At 33.8% G+C, this 21,038-nt stretch overlaps 2 protein-coding genes across 3 annotated transcripts; both read right to left on the reverse strand.

The window, feature by feature from the left end:
• Window positions 1-237: 237 nt before the first annotated feature.
• Window positions 238-5,668, reverse strand: LOC145117013 (Calcineurin-like metallo-phosphoesterase superfamily protein). Of its 2 annotated transcripts, none has more exons than XM_079053315.1 (9): window positions 5,465-5,668; window positions 5,331-5,381; window positions 4,912-4,933; window positions 4,635-4,749; window positions 1,777-1,809; window positions 1,460-1,585; window positions 1,092-1,198; window positions 924-995; window positions 238-851 (listed from the first exon to the last, which is right to left on the reverse strand). In XM_079053315.1, exons 1-9 carry the CDS (start codon window positions 5,630-5,632, stop codon window positions 481-483), a joined length of 1,065 nt encoding a protein of 354 aa, XP_078909441.1. In that variant the 5' UTR covers window positions 5,633-5,668; the 3' UTR covers window positions 238-480. The 2 variants fall into 2 exon arrangements, with proteins under 2 accessions (XP_078909441.1, XP_078909442.1); XM_079053316.1 differs by having other exon boundaries at window positions 4,868-4,933; window positions 5,465-5,539.
• Window positions 5,669-7,210: 1,542 nt separating this feature from the next.
• On the reverse strand, window positions 7,211-10,103 carry LOC145115838 (uncharacterized). The gene is made up of 10 exons (XM_079052193.1): window positions 9,871-10,103; window positions 9,106-9,187; window positions 8,898-8,972; window positions 8,777-8,813; window positions 8,527-8,610; window positions 8,380-8,440; window positions 8,194-8,300; window positions 8,046-8,111; window positions 7,647-7,772; window positions 7,211-7,380 (listed from the first exon to the last, which is right to left on the reverse strand). Exons 1-9 carry the CDS (start codon window positions 9,926-9,928, stop codon window positions 7,671-7,673), a joined length of 672 nt encoding a protein of 223 aa, XP_078908319.1. The 5' UTR covers window positions 9,929-10,103; the 3' UTR covers window positions 7,211-7,380; window positions 7,647-7,670.
• Between the last annotated feature and the right edge of the window lie 10,935 nt (window positions 10,104-21,038).

Raw genomic sequence — 21,038 nt, forward strand, 5'->3', positions numbered from 1 at the left:
ATATTGTATTGGAAATTCGTAATGCATTTTTGAAAATATATTTCTCCATAATAGGTTGTTAAAATGTAATATATGTTTTTCCTTTGTGGTCGGTCAATGTAGTGAATTATCTCTTAATATCATTACCAATAACAAAAGATACCATTTACCAAATCCTTGGAGGATGAGCTTATTTTAAAGAGCATTTTGCATGATTAAAAAGAGTGTACTATCAAACTTAAACAATAAGAAATAAAGTAAAAGTAAAGTAAAGTTGGTGTAGTATTCACTATTCAAAAGGAATGAGTCAACACTTACAAAATTAGTTACACATCTGACCCCCATCGCCCATCACCTTTAATACTTTTCATTTCACCTTTCAACATTTGTCTAGGTGGGTCACTACTTATTTTCATGTCATCTCCACCTGCCCATCGTAACACCCTAAAAGTCCACTTATTCATATAAAATTTTATGTTTTTTTTTTTTATATAGTATATATTATATAGAAGATGTAGTGGGTATGTTGTTATTAGTAAATAAAATATGTTCCTCCTCAATAGTGGTGGTATCCGTATCTTGGGTTAATGAAACTGAAACCCAAGTTTGGGTGATTTTTTCTAGTTTTCCTTGTTTTGAGTCTATTAAAGTAAAGGCTCGAAGTGTGTTGTGAGAGAATCTTTTGACCCTAGGAACAATGGCCCCGTTTAGGTATATGGTGTTGTCATCCCCATCCCCAACCACAATCATTTTACGTTGACCATTTCCAAATGCCAGCTCCTTATGCATGTGTCCAAACACCACCACTGGAATGGAATATTTGGTGCTACTACTACCGCTACCTTTAAGTTGAGATATAGCAACCGCTAAATCTGTACACCATGATTAATGAGAGGAGTAAATGACCGTTTTGCCCCTTAATAAATGAAAGTATGTTGCTATACCTGGATCACCATGGTCTCCACCTCCACGCACCCAATCTCTTCCACAAATGTCATTCATGTTGGACCCAAGCCCTCAACATACAAAACAATAAAATCTTGCAAAATTGATTTGACCGTTTGACCATGAGACATGAAATGAGAGGTTTATATGTTGAGAAAATGGCATACCTGTGGGCCCATTGTGAGCAAGAAGAATGATGGAATGATCCTTTGGTGTCCCTACAGCAGCTTCACAGATTTTCTTTGCACTTTCGTTCATGTTGTGAACTCCATATCTAACAGGTTCTTTCAAATATTAGCACCAAAAGTTTAAATGAAAGAAATAGCATCCTACTTTCATTTATTTGTGTATTATAGCATCCTACTGAAAATCATTGTTCAACAAAATCCAGTGGCTAAATCGATAAAAAATAAAAATAAAAAAGTATGTTGTGCTTTTCTGCATTACAACTTTTTTCAAAACTTGCAACCAGGGTTCAGGGTTCAGGGTTCTTCAATGCAATTGATACATGCAAAAAACTTAAAAGCAAACAGACCTTTTAGTCAAAAGTTGTTTCCTAAAGAGCCTTTCACCTCCACAAGAAAAGGGGCGTCCTCCAACAACACTAAGCTTCAATGAATGGAAGTCCAATCTTTGGTAACCAACATGTTCTTCCCCAAAACTGGATGTCATGTCACAATATAATTATACAATGGATTTTTTTTTCTTTTTTAAAAAAAAAAAAAAAAAAAAAGAGGAACATATGATATTGTATTAAACATGATTGTTATATCAGAATACGGAGTCATGTACATTTTTGAGCTTAAAAATAAGATAAAAATCTTCAAAACTGGGAATAAGTAAAGCTCTCACCTTTCCAGCTGGAGTTGAACAGCATCTTTCCCCCTTCAAAATAAATGAATGGACACAGTTAGAAGATTTCTTACTTTTCTAGTATTTAATTACATAGCAATTATAAATTATGAAGATAAATAAATCAGATGTTGATAATGCATTTTATTAAAAATTGTCTAAATTATTATTATTATTTACAAAAGAATTGTTAAATAATTAGATGGGTACCTAAATTTGAACCTTAAGGTGTCCTTGAGCCCTTGAGGTGTGAAATTTGTATTTGATTTTGGGGATGGGTTTTTGACATATAAATAAATCACTTAAAAATAATGATAATTTTATATTAGAAATTTCATCACTTGTGTCTTCCAATTAATATGTGTATTTGATGTCATAGCTTCATTCTTCTTAACAATCATTCCATTAATGATCCAAATTCTGCTTGAAAAGCACCTGTTTTATTTGGAAGTGAAGGGTATTTTGATCAACATAAGACTTTGTGAGCTATCATATCTAAATTCTAAAAGATAATTAGTTTGAGTTTGGAGGTGCATAATTGTTGACAAAATATACTTATTAATTCTATGAATTAGAACTGATGTGGTTGTAAACCCTAACTATGGTGATTGAGGTTTGTGTCGAATTTATGGTGTATAGCGATGAATGGAAGCTATAATAACATGATTTCAAGCTTATTGAGTACTAACTCATAGCTATTTTCTTGAACTAGGGATGAAATTTGAGTTTAACTCATATGATGTATTGTGATATGCAAAGTAAGCTTGTACATATTTTATGATTGGTATAAACTGTTAATAAAAGCGTTACATGATGAGATGAGAATATCCATGTAAGACTTATAAAGAGTATAAGTCTATCATATGAGGATTGGTATTGTCACAGTTAAATTATCCACTAAGCTTAGGCTTATGCTGTGAGTTACAGGAAATAAAGGAAAGGCGGTTATGGAGAAGTGATAGTTTAGTCGGTGTGAACATGTTAACTTTTGTGTAGTATACTGTAATACCCGGTTTGGGTCATGGTTGTATTTTGGCAACTAATTGTTTTGTTTTGTAAATGTTAAAGTACAACAGTGGTTTATGAAATATAAACTTGTGAAAAATTTGGGTGTATTTTAATATTAAAGATCGGGCGTTAGTTACACAAATTCATATTTATCCTCGACTGGATCCAACCTAAATGATCTAACGGGAAAATGACCCTATTGCCCTTACTAACTGTATTTAAGCCACAAGTGGAAGTACTACACCCAAGACTACTTAAAAGTGTAAGGTTGCGTCTAGTTATGGAAAAGCAGTTTTTCGTTTTCCCTTTTTAGTTTTCATTGGAAAATTTAGAAAATGAGTTTAGTTAAAACTTTTTCATTTTTCATTTTCAGTATTAGAAAATCGTATGTTTTTCTATCGGTTTTCATTTTTAGAAAACGGTAGCGGTGGTAGGGTGGGGGTGGGGGCGGCGGCAGTGGGGTGATGATGACAGGCGGTGGTAACGATGGCGGTGTTGGTGCTGGTGCTGGTGATGAGGTAGTGGTGGTGGTGATGGTGATGGACTGATGGTAGTGATTGTGGTGGTGGTGTTGGGTGTGTGTGTGTGTGGGGGGGGGGGGGGGGGGGGGGGGTGGGCTTGGGCTTGGGAGTGGGTGGGTGTGGGTAGGTAGGGGGGTGTTAAGGTGGGGGTAGGTAGAGGTGGGTGTAGGTGTGTGTTTATATTTTAGAAAAAAATTGGAATTAGAAAAATGTGGAAAACAATGATTATCAGTTTTCCAAAAATTTCCAACTTCTTTGTAATTTTAGAAAACAGAAAATTTTCATTTTCCGTGAAAATTTTAGAAAAATAGACGAATTAAATGCGTTTTCAAAATTCTCATTTTTCTTGGAAACTTTTTCCGAAAAAAGGCCCATTTTTCCACAACTAAACGCAACCTAAGGGTGCGTTTGGTTGTGGAAAACTGTTTTCATTTTCTAAAAAAGATGTTTTCAGAAAATAGAGTTTAGTTTTCATTTTCAATTTTCAATGAAAATTTTAGAAAACGTGCTTGGTTGGAACCGGTGGAGTTTTCATTTTCCATCTTAGAAATTTGGAAAACGGTAAAAATCACTTTTCTAATTTACATACAATTTGGAAAACTGAAAATTTTCATTTTCTTAGAAAACTTTGGAAAACTAAACAAACCAAACACGTTTTCAAAATTTCTGTTTTTCTTGGAAAATTTTCCTAGTAAACTAGAAAATTTTCCACAACCAAACTCACCCTAACATTCTTGCTCAGAGTCCTTCGGTTCATGTTCTTGCAAATTTACCATTTCAACTATGAAACTCTCATAGACAATTTGATATAATCATGCTCCAACTTGAGAGGAAGTGTTAGATATATGTATGTGTAGAATATAGGGTTTTATTGCTTTTGATGCTTTCTTTTATTCAATTTCCTAGTTAGGTAATATTTTCATATAAATGAGGCTTTAACCTCACTATGAATGTATAAGAAACATTTCCAGTATATTACAAAATTCAGGGACGGATGCCATGGTGTATGTTTTTTTCTCCAATGACATTGTGGAGTAGTATAGGTGTTTCTTTACTTCTAGTATCAGTATTTTAAATCCCCCTCCCCTCTTTTTTTCTTTCACCCATGTATGGCAAGCACTTTATTCTTTTCAAAGAAGGTATAAAATTACCATAATGCCCTATTAAATATTGATGATTTTTACGAACAGAATTGTTAAGTTGGGTCTTTCAGCTCCAGAATGTTGGCCAGTAACTGAATTTGGGAATAAAATCGGTAGTGGTAAAAATGGTATTCCTATTATAGTCCAGTGGCAGTTGTTGCACTTTAATGATTAACCTAATACTTACTTTTCAGAAAAACTTTGTGTATTCCAGGCATCATGGTTCCCTAGAATAGCTGCTTTGGGCATTTTCAGTGCTGCAATGCTTCTAACAAGTTTAACATTTTCATTACCAAAATCACCTGGGCAAAGAAAACCAGAAGAAGATGATTAAAGAAAAGAGCACCAATATAAAGATTATAACTAGACACTGAATTCATAAAGAAATTGCTTTGAAAGCAAAAATGAAAGAAATCTTGCCAGATAAATCTAGAAGAAAAAAAAGCTTTGCACCAAAAACCTGCCTGTAAATAGCACCAAATCTGGCTGCAATTTCAAACAACAACTATTAACTAACAATAGAAAAATGCATAAGCATAACAATAACTTCATGAGTGAAAATGAGATAAATTCGTTATTTTGTTCAAAGGTAGAATACACACCCACACACATGCATATACATACTTATGAAAGAATCAATTAATGTTTGGAATGATCCACAGAAGAAGTAGCTGTGAATCCATTCCTACTATGAACTATATGCATAAGAACCACCTCAATCAGTCTTATATCGTTTCGAATTTGGAATTCATAAAAATTATATATTATTTTAGGGCAAAAAAAGGAGTTGATTAGTTCATATTGAGCTGTAATAAAACAAAATTAAGCCAAACTTAGTAAAAGTTGGAATGTGGAAATTAAAGCAGTTGAAGGACATAATTACCCGCAATAGCTCAAGAGCCTTTGAATCTTCTTCGAGATTCCAATCATCATGCTTCAAAATCCAACAATTACAGATAATTAATAGCTAAAAATCCATCGATTAGCACGTAATAATTAACACACAACGAAGCTCACAACGTCTCCGACGATGACTATCCTGACGGAGGAGGCCATGGATAAACGAATATTGCAGTTTAGCTTAGAAGAGTAAGACGCCGAAAAGGTCGGTGGCGACGGCGATTGGCTGGAGGAACCGAAGAGAACCGTCGGAATTGGCGTGTGAAGCAACGCGCCGGTGAACATAGAGGATCGTAATCTCGTGGTCGTACTGCCGTATATAAACTGCCACGACTTATATCTGATTTAAGAAAAATGTTACGGTTAACCCCCTCAAGCTTTGAAACTTTTACATATAGTCCTTCAATAATTTTTCAATGTTGGTGCTAATGGCTAAACAAACCCCTTTATTTGAAGAGGTACGGGTGGTGATAACAAAGCAGGTGGGTGGTGATGACAATTGGCACCAGATAGGTGATGCATCAAACCCGTTATCAATGCAGTCTATAATAATTAATAAACCTGGTTAGATTTGCTCATTATCCCAAATCATAAGTTAAGTTTGGCTTACCTGCACTGCTTCCATAGCTTCTATATAAGCTTAGAAAAAGTAAAAAATTTGCTAAACAAGTTAACCAACCTTGAAAATATATTTTGGTCATTTTAGAACTTTTTTAATGTCATACAATAGGAGGGGTGTTCAGATTTCCGAAAAAATTGGATACAAGATATTACTCTCCATATTTGTATCTGAATTTTCGGATATGGATTCGGATATATGCTTCTCTTACTTGTATATTTAATCATGTTTTACCTGTCGACCCTTTCACTCTTCATGTGCAAATGTTCCGTTCTCATTGTAGGTTGCTTTACTAAGCCTTATTCCACTTTATAATTCATTACGAACTTACATTTTCTATGCGGAGATCTTATGTCAATCATACTTTATTATATTTATTTGTTTTTTTCTTTTTTGTTATCTTTTGTCGGATGTCTTCTAGAGAAACAGTCTCTCAACCTATGTTGGGGCTACAGACCATCCTACCTTTCTCTTACCCCATTTGTAGATTGGGGTAATGTTGTGTATTTAGTTTTAATTATTGGAAAACCAATCTGTTTGATACCGATTGTGACACCCAATTTTCATAAATGACAAGTATAAAGTTATAGAAATATTGAGAGTTGATATTATAGGAGTTTAGCGAAATTCTCAAACAAAGATTGTATTGCTAGTCTTCTATGATAAATCCCTAATCAGCCATCCACACAGGTCGTCGAGGGTGTAGTTTACCTATTTTTTTCTTGATGGAGACATAAAATATCACATTTCTTCTTATTTGATCACATATCGAGTCTATAACATAGTTGTAACAATCTAACATTTGAAATACTTCACAAGATAAACAAAAAAAACATAGACACCGAGAGCGTTTATGTATTATTCAATCTAGTTCTAGGCCTCCGATTTCAACTTAAGTTAATTCATTTTGCGACTACTTAAAGGTGTGTAGCTAATTACTATTCAACTTTTGTTTTAGTAGATTAAAATTTTAATTCATCCATTAATCCTTTTGTTATATGTTTTTATCATAAGAGTACAATGTGATAAACATGGATCAACAGTCTTTAACTTTTTTCCATTTTTGTCAAGAGGCATTGGACCAATTGTCACTTTTATCAAATAAAAAACTGCTATAAACATGAATCAGAGCAAGAATGGAATGAGAAGAAGAAACAGTTTGTTTTAAAGTAGTAGTTGCACGAATGGTTAGAATATTTGAAACAAAACATATTTTTTTGCCCAAATTCAGAAAGAAAAAAATGTATACGAAATTATCATTTCATTTAGTACTGAAAAAAAAAAATCAAATTCTTATGCTACGAACAAACATTCAAAGAGTAGGAGCCATTTTTGGCACAACAAAGTAACAAAGCACAGTTGCAAAAAAGTATTCTCATTTCTCTCCAAAATTGACATCATCTCTATAAAATTCCTGCCAATAAAACACACAATTATTATGTTCCTATATAGAACTAAATGTCAGAAATACCAAAATTGACACTTTTGATTCTTTACTTATTTAGGCATTGTACTTTTAAAAAAAAATATCTTATTATTTGAAACATTCTACCTAGTTCTTGTATATCATTTAAAATTGTTTTGTATTTGGATCACATTGCTATAATTTCAGTAGGACGAAATGAGTGAGATGCTATAAATAAATGAATGAAAATACATAAATACCCTTGTAGAAATTACCTTGTATAACCAGCATTATACATATTATGGGTGGTTTGACTTTTCTCTCAACCATTCTACAAAATTGTCAAGAATCAATGGCCATGCTTGGCAAGCATCATAATTTTCAAGCTCTGGAAACTTTATCTGCACACATACAAATCACACCCCAAATCCAAATAACTATAATTTTTCGTTTTTATTTATTGCAATATATAACGAGGGTATTTTGGTCTTTTAATAAATAAGAAAGAAGAAAATTTAAATTCCTTCCACCCTCCCCTACAAATGGTAAAATCCATCCAAAATGGTATTTGAAGGATTCCGATGGAATTGAATTCCGTCCATTTGGCAACCAAAATGGAATCTCCAATTCCAATTCCATCATAAAATCGACAAAAATAAAGATAAGTTGAGTACCTCTTGACAAAAACGAAAAAAGTTAGTCCATTGATCCATGTTAACCACCTTATACTCCTTTTGTATCTATCAAAATTCAAAACATAACACAAAGAAATCAATGATTTTAAACAAAATCACAAAAGTCAAATCAGAATTAGATACAAACCTTTAAGTAGTCACAGAATGAATCAATCTGAAGTCGGAAATAGGGCCCTAAAACAAGATCAAGTAATACACAAACACTCTCGATGTCTAAACTCTTTTGTTTATCTTCTGAAATACATAAAATCATACAAATGTGTTACAAAAAATAAAATGCTATTTGGAGTTCAAAAAAAAACATAAAGATTACCTGTTAAGCAGTAACGAAAGGAGAAGCGATAGAAATCTTCAAAATTGTTTGGCTTAGCAACCTTCATAAAGAACATGGACACAAGAAGTTAGATACTAATTGAAGTTGAAATACAAATAATTACGAGGGCTAAACATGTAAAAATACCTCTCTCTCCAACTCAGAGAGTTCTTTCTTTAGCTTTTTAAGAGTGTCAGCACGAAGAGATTTGAGGCCTGTTCTCCATTCTTCCTGATAAGATAAATTGAGAAGCATTTTTCGAAAAACACCATTTTCTTAAATACTAAAACATGTTATATAAAAAGAGTAAAAAAATCAATTGAATTAGATTAGGAAAGATTTATACTCTTTGATGTAAGAAACTAAAGAACACTTATAAAACACACCTGTGGCATACCTGTGTAAAGTATCCCTGCTTCTTAGCATTCATTTTCCTGGAATATCTTTAACTGTCAATAACTGAATTACCTTAAAAGATTCAATTTCATTTAAGAAAAAAAAAAAAAAAAGAATTATACCAAGCAAGCATCAAGATTCTGACATCAGTGTGCTCAACTGATAGATCTGAGCAGAGCTTCTCAACCCCTTCTGGACTATTACAGACAAAACAAACTATAAGAAATCCACAATAAAAAGTACAAATGATCCAATAAAAATTTGCCAAAAGAGTTTTTAATAATGATGATGGTAAAGATAAATAGTTAACAGAAACAAATTTATACTTACTCAATCATGCCTATTGAAGTATTAGCATATGATGCAAAGAAGTTGTCTATTCGTTCCACTTCCTTTGTGGCTTTCTTTGGGGCTGGAGAACAGTTGAGAAAAAAAATAATAAGAATATAGTGAACAGGGTCTGAAAAGGTACAAATTTCACTAGGTGTACATTTAAATTCCATGAAGATGAACTCAAATCCTTACTTTGAAATGGAAAGCCTAAATCTAAACAAATCAGTATAGTAATAGGTGGTGAAAAAATTGTACATTAAGATCAACAATATTCTCAACCAATCCCATTATAAACCCTGCAATATAATGTACTACATCACAACTGCATAAATTTGTTCCTGTTTTTCTTTACTCAATCTATCAATCTAAAGCTATCAAGCACCAGATCAGTTTAACAAAGATTTTTAGGAGATCAATTTCCTCCTCGTTTCAGTGATTGGTTGTAATTCTACACTCCACATTCTCCATATATCCCTAACAAATAATTCTATTCAAACCCTTTTTATTACTTTCCAGGCGTTCAATTTCATAAAGGGGGGATTCCCATCACTTAAACCTCTAATTAATCAAGTTAAGAACTCAATTTCTGCAATCAAACCGCCAACATAATTTCAAATTTCGATCAGCATCGACCCAATTATAACAAACCTACGCATATAAGAATATGAAGCACGGGTTTCATGCAATTTCGGTAGCGTCACAATTAACGCAAGAAAAATATGGAAGAAGTGTATCGTTTTACAAAATATCCAGATTACTGACCAGGTTCGGCAAGAGATGATTTTACGGCGTCCGATTTCCTCTTCGAAGCGCGAGGCATTGTTGATTACGAAATGAATTTTACAAAATTAAATCGGAAATATAGCGGTTAGAGCATTTGATAGGAGAGAGTGTTTTGAGGGTTTTGGATTTGCTATGTTCGAGCTACGAAGACGAACTGCAATGTCTATGTAGAGACCAGAGACTACACAGTGGGTTTTATAAGAGAGGGGAAAGGTTTGAGAATTCCCTTCGGGTCCTCATAGGGGTTTTTTTTTTCTTTTTTTGGACATTTTTTTTTCTTATATTTTAGTCAGGTCTTAATCTAGACCAATTCGATTTTGTGGTATTTATATTTGTTTTTTTGGTTTATTAGTTTAAATTCCGAGGTTTGATGTGATTTTATTTTGCTTGGATTCATGGAGAGTCGTGTCACATAGATTGTAGGTAGGAGTTGTTTAATTTCATAAATGGTCGAGTCAACTTAGTGTTTAACGGTTTCACAAATGATCAAGTTAGGTTAAAGTTAGATGGTTTATAAATGGAAGTGTGCACATTTTGAGTATTCTACTTTTATGGCCTTAGTATGAAGTCTTTCATTCTCAAATCCCCTATATAAGATTCAAGTCCACCATAATATGTCCATAATATGTCAGTAACATGTAGTTTGGTAAAGGATAATACCTTACGAGAGTTATTCTTTCTCTGGTGGATCTTCGAATAACAAGAGATTCATACTTATCTATGTAACCTCATCCTATGGACTCTTAGTACTCTCACTATCAACATGTTCATCTAAGTTCGAAATGCTTCCTCAACTTTCACATATCTCATAAGTATTGATAGGTTTTACAATGTCGTATTCTAAGATTTCATCGAAATTAAATTGATCTTTATTTCATGGTTGCTTTTCTCTATTGGAGCTTGCTGCAATCTCATCCTTATATAGGGGCATTCTTGTTAACGACTGCATCCTCACGTCTAATAACCCTTTTTGTTTTGATTATCCCAGAAGCAATATTCCATGTCATCTAAACTGTAGCATGTAAAGGTGCATTTCCTTGTCTTTGCCTCGAGCTTGTATATTTTCGGAATCCTTGATCTTCACATTTAAGACACAACCAAATACTTTCAAGTAACTGAGCGAAATCTCACGACTCTTCCATTTCACTTATGGAATTCTGAACCATATAGGGACTGAGGGTCCTCTATTAATTAAATATGTTGTTGTACTCACTGAATCTGCCAAAATATCATGGACATTGTAACGTCCCAAAAATCATAGTAAATTTTTTTGCATTTTAAATAAGTCAAACTATTCTTTCATTGCTCTAAAAACGATTAGAGTCAAGGTATTCTCAAAACATCAGATTAATTTGTAAACATTCAGTGTGGAATAAATCTTCAGGGGATGTAGTGCGATCAAGCCGGACCCTTCCTTTTGAAAACAAAAATGTCGGAAACCATAAACATAAAACCGTAAGCACAAAGCTTAGTGAGTTTCCCAAAATATTCCACACAATAAACATATACAAACGTGCATGTTGGGTCCACAGTTATCAGATTGGATTACCCCCGGCCCACAGTCATCGGACTGGATTGCCCTGCACACTGGGTCCACAATCATCGGACTAGATTACCCTTGGGTCCACAGTCATCAGATTAGATTACCCCCTGAGTCCACAACATAAGTCTAGATTGCTCTCCCGACCCTCGGCTCATGTCTGGATTGCTCCTAAACCCACAACATAAGTCTGGATTTCCCTCCTGTCCCTCAACTTATGTATAGATTGCTCCCGGGTTTGTTGGCGTACAGCACGAAGCAATACCACCTCAACCCAACCATACTATATTGATATATGCAATAAATAAACATATAACTAGCAAACAAATAATTAGGCAGATCTACCAATCTAACAGATTACTACACCATAGCAACATCATATATACCATGATACATTGTACAACCTAGTGGGTCGGCATTGGTGCCTTCAACACATGAGTATAGTAAGGAAAAACTCACCTCGATCGGTAACGGATAGATCTCACACACGAGTCGCTGATGCTAAAGTCTCTCCCACTAAACATATCCAAAATCAAACCCTAATTAGCAATTAAGGTAATATCCTACTTAACAGGTCCAAAAGTCAATGTTAATCCCCATTTGGGCACAAGACCATTTTGCCCTTCCAAATCCTCAACCCCTCACAGTTGACCAAGGGTCAAACTGGTCAAAAAATCAACGGTCACCAGTTGACTTACGCCCTGCATAATGAGAGTACGCTCTACCTACTTATGTTGTTAAGCCATTTCCTATTTTTAGCTCTTAATCCATAAAGACCAATCATCCATTTCTCAGACCTGGTCCTGATAAATGTCTAGAGTGATAAAGTTCCTAACTTTATGCCTTTGCATGGCTAGATAGAGCTCAAGTCCAAACTCTAGCTTCCTAACACCTTCTAATGTCCCAAAACTCTTGCATGACTGAATAAAGACATCTAAGATCCCATTTTTATGACTCCTTAAACTCATAAACCACAAGAAATGACAACCACAAGGTCTGGAGTAGCTTATACTCATAATACCCAATATTATGGAACCAAAGGACATGAAGATCAAGAATCTAAAGGGATAAAACAAATGGACCAACAAGCTTTGGACTCCCCAAGCACACCTTCAATGATATCCTTCTTCTTAAAACACAAGGAACACTAAAATGCTTCAAAATCCTCACAATATGGTTAAGGTTTTGAGTTTTAGGCTCAAGAGGGTGGATGTTGATAATAAGAAGGACCCCAAGGGGTTAGAGTCCTTAAATACGGCTCAAAACCCCAAAATTAGGGTTTTTACTTTGCACAATTATGCTCTGCGTAACATAAGTTACGCCATGCTTAACTCACTAGAAAAGCGCCCCCACTACTGTTGGATTAGGTGTCTAAGCCCATAACTATAATTGGTATGCATTTAACTTGATAGTAGCACAATCCTTTTGAGTTGCCCTCAAAACTAGCAACTAGACTGGATGATATTTGGAGAGAGAGTTTTGATTTATTATTTGATTAATGAATTGAAATAAATGATTTGTTAATATATCATGAAAATAATATATTAATTAGAAATAGTAATATTTAATTAATATTTAATCAAAAATTAATTGGAATTAATTTTGGGATTAAAGGAATTATTTATAAGTGCAAGGACTAAAGTGAAATTGTTTAATAGTTGTGCAAAAGGCAATCTAGAACCCTCCATAGGCTTGGACGGTTTTCTTATGGCCTAAGGGTTCTAGAATAGTCTTTGGTAGATAAACAGGAAAGTGGATAACTGACCGGTTTAAGATTATCTTGGATTAGGGTTTATCTAGGGTTTCCTAACGGCACTATAAATAAGGCATAACCCTATGATTTTCGGCCAACTGATTCCTTAGAGGGTTAGGCAAAAAATTCATCCTCTCTCCTCCTTCTCCATCATCTTCCATTGCTAGTGTTGGGTGTGAACCATTAGAGACGTGATATTTGTGACGCTTGCTCTCAAGGCTTCAACAACATAAGGATTTGCATTGTTATTACTATATAACAATCAAGGTATGAATCTTCTAACCCTAATTGTGTATTTTGATTATATGCTAGTGTTCCAGGATTTCTATTTTGTTGTTCAAATTGTATGTTAAATTAGAGAAAACATATATCAATTTTTTTAGGGTTGCATGCACACATAGGATTTATATGTTTTGCATAATCCTCATCAGTGGTATCAGAGCGTAGGTTTAGTTTTCTTTTGAATTGATACAATGGTTGAACTTTAACAAGGAGTTGCAAACATAATCGTCATTCTTGTAACATCCGGATTCCCAGGTATATTATTTTAATTTTTATTTTTGAGGTTAATTGATCCACTCGACGAGTTGGTGCTATAACTCGCCGAGTAGAAGCGGGTTTGGCCACGTGAGATTAATGATCTACTCAACGAGTCTGGAGTAGACTCGCCGAGTAGGCACTGTAAGTGGAAACCCTAGATCCCCGGGTTTGGGGCCTATTTAAAGGCACTTATAGCCTCATCTGCGGCTACACCTCACTGAGAAGAAACCCTAATCGCCCCTTGAGCTTTTGAGAGAGTTTTGAGCTTTATTTGAGATTTTTTAGTGTATTTTGGTAGAGGAAAAGAGGATTCCAAGCAAGGATTGTGAAGAGGCTGTTAGATCTGTTGCTTATACGTCCAGGAGCTTTTGTTTGAGGTATAAAGTTTGGACCTTTCTCTTTTGTATGGATAGATCTCATGGTCCTAGAGTTAGGGTTCCATTTCCATCTTCTTGTGGGGGACCTTGAAGGTTTTGAGCACCTTCTTAGAGTTGGACATCAGATCTGGACCTTGTGAGGTCCCTAGAGTCGAAAGTCCCCTGCTTTATTCAGCCATGTTAGCCCTTTTGTATGAGAAACTTCTTCTCAAACTTGTTCTTGGCACTTTTAGCCCTTTTGTGCCATGCATGAACGTAAAGCTCAAGGCTTTACGTGATATTCGAGCCTAGAGAGCTTAGATCTAGAGTGTGAGAGAGTTTTATGCCTTAGAATCGTCTGAATAGCAATTGAGTCTGAATGGACTCGCCGAGTCGATGAGCCGACTCGACGAGTCGATTAGGGTTTGTCCCGATGAGCTTTATCATGCGATGGCTCGGCGAGTTAGGGGTTAACTCGACGAGCTGGACCTTCATGAGATTACTGAGAACGATGGGACTCGACGAGTCGCACGAGGGCACTCGACGAGTCTGGTCAATTTGGGCTGTTGACTGGAATTGACTTCTGTTGACTTTAGGGTTGGTCAAATGAGTAATGGAGGTCAAGGAAGGGTAAAATGGTCTTTTACCCATTTCTAGGGCTAAGAGTGTAAGAGAGACCAATGAATGGTGTAGTCGAGTGTGAGGAGAGTATTAATTAGAGATATTATCCTTGTGATAGGCGGAGGCTAGATCGAGGATTTCGGGCACACGATTTTACTAGCTAGCTTACGAGGTGAGTTTTCTCACTATACTTTGCCTAGAGTGGTATCTATGTGTGACCAGAGGGTCTTATGTGTTTATTTGAGTACTGTGATATTACTGCATTATGTATGTGTGATTTATGCTATTTGTATTCAGAGTTTACAGAGTTAGGACCGGAGGGTCTACAGAGTTAGGACCGGAGGGTCCATCAGAGTTGTGGGACTGGAGGGTCCCACTGAGACACATTGACCGGAGGGTCTTACAGAGTTATAGCCTCGAGTGGCTAATATATTGTATGTGGTATTTTGGGGAACTCACTAAGCTTTGTGCTTACCGTGTTATGTGTTTTGTGTTTCAGGTACTTCCGATGATCGCGGGAAGGCCCCGACTTGATTGTACACACACTCACTTTGGAGATATATTTTGGAGGATCCTGGTTTATGTAATAACAGTTTTTAATAAATAAATTGTATTAATGTCGATACTTGAGGTTTTGGGAAATATGACATGTGATTTTTATGTTCGAAATGAAAATTTTGGTTTGAAAAATTCACGTCGTTACAATTCTGTTCCGCAAACACGTCGTGGTGTTCTTCCACCACAGCGTGTTTGCCTGCGAAATCGTCCAAACATTGCATGATGATTGTTTACCACGACGTGTTGGACAATCAGATCCACAAAAATCGGATTTTATGCTTGTATCATGAATTGATTAGGATAATTACCTTAAATAATGTTTTAATTAAGTAAAACTGAATAATTATCTAAGTAATTGGATATTCTTATCTTGAATTCATGGTTGGTTTATTTTTAATTCAATTAATTGAATATTAATTTTGAAAATTTAAAAATATAACCCTAATATTTTGAAAAATTTAAAATACATCCTTATGGATCTTATTATTAATTTAATTAAATGATTAATTAAAAGATAATTAATAAATCCATAAATTGTTTAAATTTAATTAAATTAAAAGTTTAATTTATTAAAAGATTAAACTCTTGGAATTTTAAAATGTTTTAAAATACACCTTATACTATGTATATAATTAAAAGTTTAAATATATATTATATGTATAAGAAAAGTTAGTCGAACCGCTGGTACGCCTCATTCACAAAGCCATACTATAAGGGGAGTTTAAGGAAGCGGTCTGTAAAATGACCGTAATTGGGTATCCTTTCTTATCCACCGCTCTCTTGTATGGTGGAGGGTCGTTAGTCGAACGGGTTTGATAGGACAACTTAATCCTCATTAATAAGTATAATGAACTATGAAGTAACTAAACATTTTTTATAAAATTCTTAATCTTAGTTACTTTAGGAAAAATGTGAATATGTATGCTAATTCATGAAATTGCACGTTACACTTTAGAAGTCGTTAGTGGAGCGTGTGTAGTTAACCGACACACTAATGGGGGACTAATAAAGGGTAGTAATGGGTGTCTCGAAAATTATCATTGATTAATGGAGTGTTTGTGGTTAACTGACACATTAAAACGAGATGATAAATGACATCAAGAGTATCAAGCTAATTTGCATGGTTATTCACATCTCGTTTGTGATCCTCAGCATCCCAGTCACAAAAGTGAGAGAATAATTGAGATTAAACATGTCATTGGTTAAATTCAATGAATCTCAAAAAATCTAGGAGTTTCATAAGATTGAAACGGGTAAAAGGCTTACTTACCTAAAATAGATTCGAATTTAATTACGACATCCCTTTTCAAAGTTCGAATCAATAATATGGATCATAGCCTTGATTAAAATTTATGGGTTAACAAGGATTAAAATTAACTAACTTGAATTCTCTTTTTTATAGATTTCAAGTGAAGATAACAATGGTCTTCCTCATTCTTTTGGAAATGGTTTTCCTCTACCTTCTGAAGATGATCTTCCACATTCTGATCAAGGTGAAAGTATATTCCCTTTTCGAGCAATGGTGGAAATGGATATCAAACTCTTCCTCCTCCTCCTCCAATAAATATCCCCATGTCACGGGTTGAAAGATACGAAACTACTCAAGCCCTATTAGGGGTGTTCGTTTGGATGAATCGGTTCGATCCGATCCAATCAAGTGAATCCAAATGGATTTCGGTTTTCAAAACATGGATCCGAACAATCCAAACTAAATTCAAATCTGATCCGAACCAACCAAATTATAATTCGGTTGGATCGGTTTTTACAATTCGGTTTTCAAGAGGCGTAACATTTAAAACTTGAATGTTAGACAACTTTAAACAAAAATAAATTGTTTAGTTGTGAATTAAAATTTATGAACAGCCATTAAGAAAAATAGAAAAATGTGTTATCATTTAATAATCTATAGATAAAAACATTTGAGAAGTACATATTTAGGTGTTTTATTGGGTAACACGTTCAAATCTATTAAAAAAAACAATTTACACTTAAAAAATAATTAAAAGAAATATATTAAAAACAAACAATATATATAAATTAACAAATGATAAATCGTTATTCGGTTTTTTAGACTATTATGTTTTTATTTTATAAACCAAAACCAATCCGAAATCCAAAATAATAACTCGGTTTTGCTAAAAACCAATCCAAAAATCCAATTATCCGAACCAAAAAGTCCAATCCAAATTGTTCAATTGGACATTTCGGTTTCATCCGAATAGTGAACAGCCCTAAGCCCTATTGGCAAGCAAACATAAAGATGGAAATTTTGTGTGTACGCATGTTTTGAAAATAAAATTATACATTGACAAATTGGACAGAATGGGTGTCATTTTCCCAAGGGAGCAAGCCATTGATTTGGTTCTACTTTCGCTTCCTAAGTTATATAGTCAGTTCATTGAGAACTTTTATATGAGCGACCGCGACGTGACCCTAATTGATCTAACACATATGTTGATTGTTGTTGAAGCAGAAATGCTTAAGAGCACAAGTGAAGCAAAAGTGTTTGGAGGATCTAATTCCAAAGTTTCCATGGACATTGACGATGGTGACAACGTTGGTCCAGAACAATTTTCTCTTCCCAATGTAAAGGGATCAGCCAAGGTCAAACTGTTGGATCGTATGGTAAAGAGAAAGGTTGGTTCTGAGATAGTCCCATGCGTTAACCCTAAAGAATCCATATGTTTCTATTGCCAATTGAAGGGACATTGGTTTCGAAGCTACCCAGACTACCTGAAAGATCTTAGAGATGGTAAAGTCAAGTTGTGTGACTCTACTTCAGGTACATCCATTATATAACTCATTTATTTTAAATAAGTTCTTATTCATAGACTCTTAATACATTATGTGATGATCACATTTTGATGGTATTTCAGGATATAAGAAAAAGAAGGAAGCTTAAGAAAAGTGAGCTAATTCTGATCGTGAGAGATGGATTTTGATCACATGATTCGATGGTCAGAATTTGGAACTGTTATTGGAAGTTAGGATAATTTAATAGATTTTTTAGGAAATATCTAGAAACATAGTTTTCAATTTATGCATTGTAAGGACAAGTTCCAAAATTTTGTTTATTATCAATAAAAGTGAAATTTCGGTTTATATAGTTGGCTTACTTTATATTTCCTTGCAATGACATCTATGAAAGTGTTGGTTACATTTCTATTATTAGCAATATTAATTGTGGATTAGATTCTTTTAATTTCACTTGTGGTAAATGTCGTAATTGACTAAGTGATAAAGAATTCTCATCACCCAAGTTTCAATTGGATAGAAACTTGGAGTCATACAATTCGAATCGTGTGATGTATGAGAATCTTGATCTTTGGAATATTATGACCAAATCATCGATCACATGCTTTATGTAAGTCAAAGTGAAGGACTGATGAATCTAGTCCATTGATATGGACGATTCAAATCTGCCACGAAGGATAAAAAAAACTATATGTCATGATTTACTGATGATTCAGTAAATATGGTTATGTTTATAAGATTAAGCATAATTCTAACATTTTGCAAAGTTTTTTTTTCAAAGGGTGACAGAACGAATAAGAAGAGTCTGAAAGGAAAGGAGAATACTTTAGTATTATGTTTTATGATCATCTTAATGATTGTGGAACTATATCTCAATTGATCCTCGAAGAACATCTTAGTGCAATTGTTTGATTAAGAAGATGAATCGAATATTATTGAAATGGTTCAAATCAAAAGATGAGTCATACTTCGTTTTCCAATCAAGTTTTAGAGCCATGCTCTAGTTACTACACATCGTATCTTGAAACTTATTTCATACCAAGTAGGTTTATAACACATCATGAAATTTGGAGTAATAATGTTTTCTTACTCTAGTACATTTGGAATTGGTAGTTGTGATGTTTTTGGTTAAAACAAAGTATAAACTAAGACCAATTCATGAAGTGTTTCTTATCGAGAATCCACACTAATTTTTGAATATTTGTTTTACCCTTCAAGGAATGTTCCTTGAGAGAGAAATTTATATGTCAAGAAGTCAGTTGGAGTCTTAATGATCATGAAGAGTTTCAGGAGTCAACTAAGAATAAACCTTTTAGTTATCACTAGCATACAACCTTGAATATTGCTCCCACTTAGAAAAAGAACTTTTTAAGCACTTGTCTTCTGGAATGAAAATTAGTTGGATTAGTAGAAACTTCATCCTAAACAATCATTTAGGATAATCTACATAAATGTAGTTAGTATATGCTAGAGTGGTTAAGCTTATTGTCTAACATAAGCTCCATAACTACCTTTTAGATAAGGATAAACCATTACATCCTTAGTCTAAAGAAAGTATTTATTATACTTGTTTGGTTGAATATATATATATATATATATATATATATATATATATATATATATATATATATATATATATATATATTACAGTAGGTATAATTCCAAAAAAAATTATAAAGTAAATAGTTATTTTAAAACATCATATAGTAGACTGCAAGGTCTATGTTTATCCTCTTCAAAAACTTGTACTATCGCCATTCAACCAGGGGCCAGGTGACCTTATCCCACTAGAGAATACAAAGGCTACCTCGAATATCAAAACACAAATCCAACTAACCAGGTGATCACGTGCCACAAGAACCATACTAATGACGAGTGAGTGTTTTTGATGGAATGAGTTATGAATCGATTCCACAACTCCTAAGATGTTCCAAGAAGACTTGGTTTACACAAATCATTTTCTTTATCACAACGAAAGGTTAATGATGGTCTCATTAAGTCATATCTCAATCTTCACTATGAAACAATTTGAGCAAATCAAAGGTTCCAACAATAACAAATAAAAGTTGTCAGTGAAATTGACTAAGCATCTATCACCAAATTTATTCATGGATTGAAAAGATTACATACATCACTTATGTATAATTCTTTGTGAAGCCTTTTGTTCTTTAACTACTAATAGATAAATACACTTGTGAATCATCTTCCCATATGAATAGGATTCACATATATCAAATGAATCAAAGCTCAATTGTCTTAAAAAATTCCATCCTTTTGAAGTTGGTATATGTGTTTCTTATTTATATAGTCACGATGATTATGACATAGATAAGTTTAATCAAATATCATTTAATTATTTAGGTGTTATGATTAGAACTATCAATTTAGTGAAAGCTTATAGATTTACTTCATAAATAACATTATGAGAAAATACTATTTAACACATAATACATTGTTTCAGAACATGAATGTGAACATCCATTAAACGATAAGTAAATCTAGATTTATTCATAAATTTACAACTGTTACATTTCCCTATAAAATAGTTATAAAACATCTATTGTTCAAATACATAGTAAAACAACACTTGTTATATCTTCAACATGAAATATATTCGTTTGTAATTAGTTGATTATTTCTTCCAATCATCAGCACATAATATAAATTATTAGTGTCACATGCAGTATGAAGTACGCAAGTGAATGATGTAAAAATAAAAAGTTCTGTCGTATAGATATCTGAAGTCTTGTCAAAGTCAGACTTTCTCAGCTCAATGAGATAAGAAGAGTAATTCCTCTTTTAATGTCCAATTTCTTCTACAATAGGAACAACATTAATCATTTAGATCCTTTCTTGATTTATGGGTTTATGTTGTAACACCCGTGTTCCATATTGGTTAAGCCTTTTGTCGTCAAATATTAAAGATGGAGTTTTGAAGATGTGACATCCCCATTTTCACGGCCAGAAAACACCGATTTTGTTTATGCTTTATAAAAATCAGAGTACCTCTTTTAATAAAAATGTT

Source organism: Lactuca virosa, chromosome 5 (genome assembly GCF_052849685.1).
Source record: "Lactuca virosa cultivar CGN04683 chromosome 5, Lactuca_virosa_CGN04683_v6, whole genome shotgun sequence".
Lineage (NCBI taxonomy): Eukaryota > Viridiplantae > Streptophyta > Magnoliopsida > Asterales > Asteraceae > Lactuca > Lactuca virosa.